Raw genomic sequence first — 5,087 nt, forward strand, 5'->3', positions numbered from 1 at the left:
AAAAAAAAAAAAAAAAAAGAAAAAGTAAAGGTAAGGATAGACAGAGAAGCAAACTACAGGACCAAGAGTGTAATGTATATAGATGGGGAACCCTGCCCAATTGTGAACCTTTTATCTATTTTTCTTTCTGAATGTTAAGTAAAACAAAATAAACAAATGCAATGGTATTACAAATGTAAAACAAAAGACACAATGGTACTACAAATGTTTTATAGTTTTAGAATCATCATGGTTTTGGCTCATGAGAAGTTAACATCAGACGGACATACCAACAGAAACCACACACATATGGGCAGTAGCCATGACCATAAGGGGGCTTGCTTTTTGTATAAAGTTTATATATATATATACATATATATATACGCTCTATTTTTTTATGTACACAGACATACGGGTATAAAATCCAGTGAGAATGGCTCATGTTCAGGAAGGGGGGATGGGAGCAGCTTTTTTTTTCTTTCAGTTTTTGACCGGGGCCGGGTTTGAACCCACCACCTCTGGTATATGGGGCCGGCGCCCTACTCCTTGAGCCACAGGCACTGCTCAAGGATGGGAGCAGCTTTAACCACCAGGGTTGAGGCCACAGTACAGGCACACAGGAAGTGGTAGAGAGTAGCAGCCTCCTTCCATCCTCCCACACTGGACAAAGGGAGGACAACCTGGGAGAAAGTCCAAGTATACAAAGGAAGTTGGAAAGTACTGGAAAGGTACCCCACCCTTTACTAAACCTCTGAAAGCCCATAAAGTATCCAAAATGCATGGCAGCATAGAACACTCCCAAGCCTCCCAGCAAAATGCTGAGCCTACAGTAGTTTCTGGCCTTAAGCTATACCAAGCTGAGCCCTAAAGAAGGCTTCACAAAGTACATGTCCATGCTCTCTTTGAGGGCCCTTGTAGCAGAAGGCCAGCACTTTCAAGGTCCACCCTCTGAACTCTAAAATCCTCTTGATTCTGAGGTCCTATGAATTTCTGACAGATTTTAGGGTAAATGTATAGAAAAAGGAAAGCTTAGTTCTTTCAGTTAATGCCCTATGGTCTTCCCAATGGGGGAGAAATCACTAAGAAGTGGTTGCAAAGGGCAAGAAAAGTCATCTCAGAGATGATACACATGAAGAAACAGGTATTCAGTGTAGGTATAGTAGATTCTGTTCTTTTCAACTGGGGGCTGTGCTTGGCAGAATCCATTTCCAGTGGGGCCATGGACAGGAGATCTTCTTGGTATCTAAGGGTGCCCCAAATTCCCTCAGAGTTAATATCCATGCCCTCAGGATGGCTTGGTCCACAAAATGGAGAGATGGGTCGTGGAAGAGTAGATGCGGAGAAGGGAGTGACAGGACTCAGAGGCACAGGGAGCCAGTGTGTTGTGCCACTGATTTACCTGTGGCAAGGAGAAGTAGTAAATGAGAAGCCAAAGAAAAGAAAATAACCAAAAACTAAAATGAGCTAGGCCTTGAGACTTACATGGTCTGGGGGGTAAAGAGGCTGGAGAGCTGGAAGCACTGGGAGGCGATTGCCTGGGAAGCAAGGTTTAGGGCTGGACTCAGAGCTAGAACGAAGAAAGGTAGAGTGAGTGATCAAGCACAAGAGTATTCCTTATTTCTAGGCACCCACCCTTCTCTCCTTCCCAAGTCCAAGTCTACCAGTCAGAGCTGCTGGGTTCAAGGCCCCCAAGGGAACTGCTCCATTCAGTTGCAGGGCAGCAGCTTGAGCAGCAGCAGCAGCAGCAGTGGCAGCAGCAGTTGGTAGCTGGATTCCAGAACCTAAAAGAAGAAATTGGGGTCAAGTCCTGACACTTAATCTAAAATTCAACACCCTGTTCTTCACCCTGTGGAGATACTCTACCTTCTGCCAATTTAGCCATGAGCTGCAAACGTCCACCTGTTGATCCCAGATCCAGCTCCTGGTCCCCATCAGGGAAAGTGATGTCTGTGCCACCATCCAGTCGCTCAGTCACCTGGCCAACCTTCATAGGCCGACCAGCAAGCTCAAAGCCATTCAACTGTTCCAGGGCCCGCCGGGCACACTCAGAGTCAGAGAACTGTGAGAAACCCAGGCTATACTAGTCAGTCATCTTCTGGCCACAGAGATGCTCTCAAAGCCCCAACAATCCCTAGTCCTTTAATCCCAGGAAAACTACATGCTCACTGCAGTACAAACTTTTTTCTCCTAGGAAATGTGACTATCCCCATCATCTCAAAATAGTTTTTTTGAGACAGAGGCTCAAGCTGTCGCCCTGGGTAGAGTGCAACGGCATCACAACTCACAGCAACCTCCAACTTCCTGGGCTTAAGTGATTCTCTTGCCTCAGCCTCCCAAGTAGCTGGGATGACAGGTGCCCGCCACAACGCCTGGCTATTCTTTGATTGGAGTTGTCACCATTGTTTGGCAGGCCCAGGCTGGATTTGAACCTGCCAGCTCTGGTGTTATGTGGCTGGCACCTTAGCCGCTTGAGCTACCTGCACCAAGCCAGGGAGTCACTTTTCAATGTTCCAGCTCCACTAAGAATCTCGACAATGTAGAAGCCTATTATGTATAGGGAACCTCGCCTGACAGATGTTTCATAAATGGGCATGTAGCACACACTAGTGCTGAGACCAACCCAGCACCCCCACATACACACCAGTGCTGCCAATTAAGTGACCTGCTGACCAGAAGGCCTCTACTTTCTACTTCCTTTCATCAGTACTATCCTGGTATAAAGAGGATTCCCAGCCTGCTGTTTCTGGTAGTGTTAAGGTTGCTGACCTGAAAAGTAGCAAACAAGTACAAAAATGCCCCATAGAAGGCTTTCTGCATCTCAGTCACAGAGACCTAGAAAAGGATACTTGCTACCACAGAACCATCAACACCACAGCTGGCTTTGTTTACTCTGGCATTACCTGCCTTAGGGCCTGGCACATGGTACTAACACTTCCTAGGCGGGTGGTGTGTACGTGGCTTGCCTTTACTGGATAATTCTGAGGTGAGCAGTTCCCATGGTAGAATACACTGCTCCTCTGTCCTGTGGGCAACTCCGTGGGTATATGCTGCTAGGATTAAGCCCAGAAAATATCAGCTTCTATCAGACTTTGTGGCTGGCAGGCAAGTTCTCAGCCTGGAGTCACATGAGGCCAGAAGAACCACTTATAGGAATTAGAAACAATTTTGTTGGAGGGTCAGGAAAAGTGAAACTTGCTCACTATTAGGGAGCCTGACTATTCTCCCCATAGTGTATTTTAAATACAAAGACCCTTCTCAATGGAAAAATTGCTTCAAATGGAGTACTGCCAGAGGAAAGTATAACTTCCTATTCCCACCTCTATCATGAGAATACAATTCTATAGAGCATATCTTTAAAAGCCCATACCTAACCTCCCTCATGCCCCTAACCTTTTAGCTGCAGCCTGGAATCATTACTATTACTCAAAGAGCATGTTACAACACCAGGAAAGCTGGTTGAACTCCTGGACACCCTCATACCAGGGCCACTGACAGAGTGCAGGAGCAAAGCTAATATCTCAAGCAATGCACTCAAGGGGTAGAAGGCTAGTCCAAGCTTCAGGCACCAGGGTTTATGGGTCATTTAGATAGTTCCTAAAGGAGGAGGATGAAGCTAAGCTGCAAAATCAGACAAGTGGACAAACCCAAGGTAAAATTAAAAAAGTAAAAATCTAATAACTCACCGTAATGAAACCATAACCTTTAGAACGGCCTGTATCTGAGTCCTTCATCAGAACAATATTATCTATCTGTAACAGAATACAAAGAAATTATTAATAATCTTTTGACTAGCCCACACCTTTGATGTCTCCTACTCAGAGTGTCTCAAATACTTTTAACTTTCTAGCCACCAAATTACCTCTCTCCAAATCTTTTTTTTTTTTTTCGTAGAGACAGAGTCGCACTTTATCACCCTCAGTAGAGTGCCATGACATCACACAGCTCACAGCAACCTCCAACTCCTTAGGCAATTCTCTTGCCTCAGCCTTCCAAGTAGCTGGGAATATAGGAGCCTGCCACAACACCTGGCTATTTTTTTGTTGCAGTTTGGCCAGGGCCGAGTTTGAACCCGCCACCCTCAGTGTATGGGGCCGGCGCCCCACCCACTGAGCCACAGGCACCACCCTCTTGTTTTTATTGTTGCTGTTTTTTTGAGACAGAGTCTATGTCACCCTTGGTAAAGTGCCATGGCGTTACACCTCACAGCAACCTCAAACTCTTGGGCTTAAGCGATTCTCTTGCCTCAGCCTCCCAAGTAGCTGGAACTAAAGGCGCCCCCCATAACACCCGGCTATTTTTTGGTTCTAGTTGTCATTGTTCTTTGGCAGGCCCGGGCTAGATGTGAACCTGCCAGCTCCAGCGTATGTGGCTGGCGCCCTAGCTGCTGAGCTACAGGCGCTGAGCCTTTCCAAATCTTTTTATTTTCTCATTTTTTTATTTTTTTGAAGCAGAATCTCACTTGATTGCTCCGGCTAGAATGCCATAGCGTCGGCCCAGCTAACAGTAATCTCAAACTCCTAGGTTCAAGTGATCCTCTTGCCTCAGTCTCCCAAGTAGCTAGGACTATAGGCACCTGCCATAATGCCTGGCTAATTTTTTGTATTTTTAATAGAGATGGAGTCTTGCTCTTGCTTAGGCTAGTTTTGAACTCCTAAGCTCAAGAAATCCTCTTGCCTTGGTCTCCCAGAGTGCTAGGATTACAGGCAAGAGCCACTGCACCTGGCATCCACATCTTTTAAAAAGAAACAAAGGCCATCAATTTCTTTTCTTTTTTTGAGACAGAGTTTCACTATGTCACCCTTGGTAGAGTGCCGTGGCATCACAGCTCACACCAACCTCAAACTCTTGGGCTTAAGTGATTCTCTTGCCTCAACCTCCCAAGTAGCTGGAACTATATGCGCCACTACAACACCCAGCTATTTTTTTGTTCTTATAGTTGTAGTTGTCATGGTTGTTTAACAGGCCCAGACTAGGTCAAACCTGCCAGCCCTGGTGTATGTGGCTGGTGCCCTAGTTGCTGAGCTATGGGCATTGAGTCAAGGCTATCTTTTCTTTTTTTTTTTTTTAAGCTTTCCAGTATCTACAAGAAGAGTTATCCTTTTTTCAAA

At 45.8% G+C, this 5,087-nt stretch overlaps 1 protein-coding gene across 2 annotated transcripts in view; it reads right to left on the minus strand.

Annotated features, from left to right (window-relative positions):
* Positions 1–195: 195 nt before the first annotated feature.
* The window catches only part of RBM23 (RNA binding motif protein 23), a 24,575-nt gene continuing 19,683 nt past the window's right edge, over positions 196–5,087 (minus strand). The window contains exons 10-14 of one of the 2 annotated variants that reach the window (XM_023508164.1): positions 3,663–3,728; positions 1,843–2,038; positions 1,641–1,760; positions 1,462–1,546; positions 196–1,378 (exon numbers count right to left, since the gene is read on the minus strand). In XM_023508164.1, the coding sequence (XP_023363932.1) occupies positions 1,375–1,378; positions 1,462–1,546; positions 1,641–1,760; positions 1,843–2,038; positions 3,663–3,728 (471 nt within the window). In that variant the 3' untranslated portion in view covers positions 196–1,374. Of the gene's footprint in view, positions 1,379–1,457; positions 1,547–1,640; positions 1,761–1,842; positions 2,039–3,662; positions 3,729–5,087 lie in introns of those variants that run through there. The other variant, XM_012812833.2, reaches the window with a different exon arrangement.

This window comes from Otolemur garnettii, unplaced genomic scaffold, assembly GCF_000181295.1.
Source record: "Otolemur garnettii isolate 467f Iridium unplaced genomic scaffold, OtoGar3 scaffold00225, whole genome shotgun sequence".
In the NCBI taxonomy this organism is placed as follows: domain Eukaryota; kingdom Metazoa; phylum Chordata; class Mammalia; order Primates; family Galagidae; genus Otolemur; species Otolemur garnettii.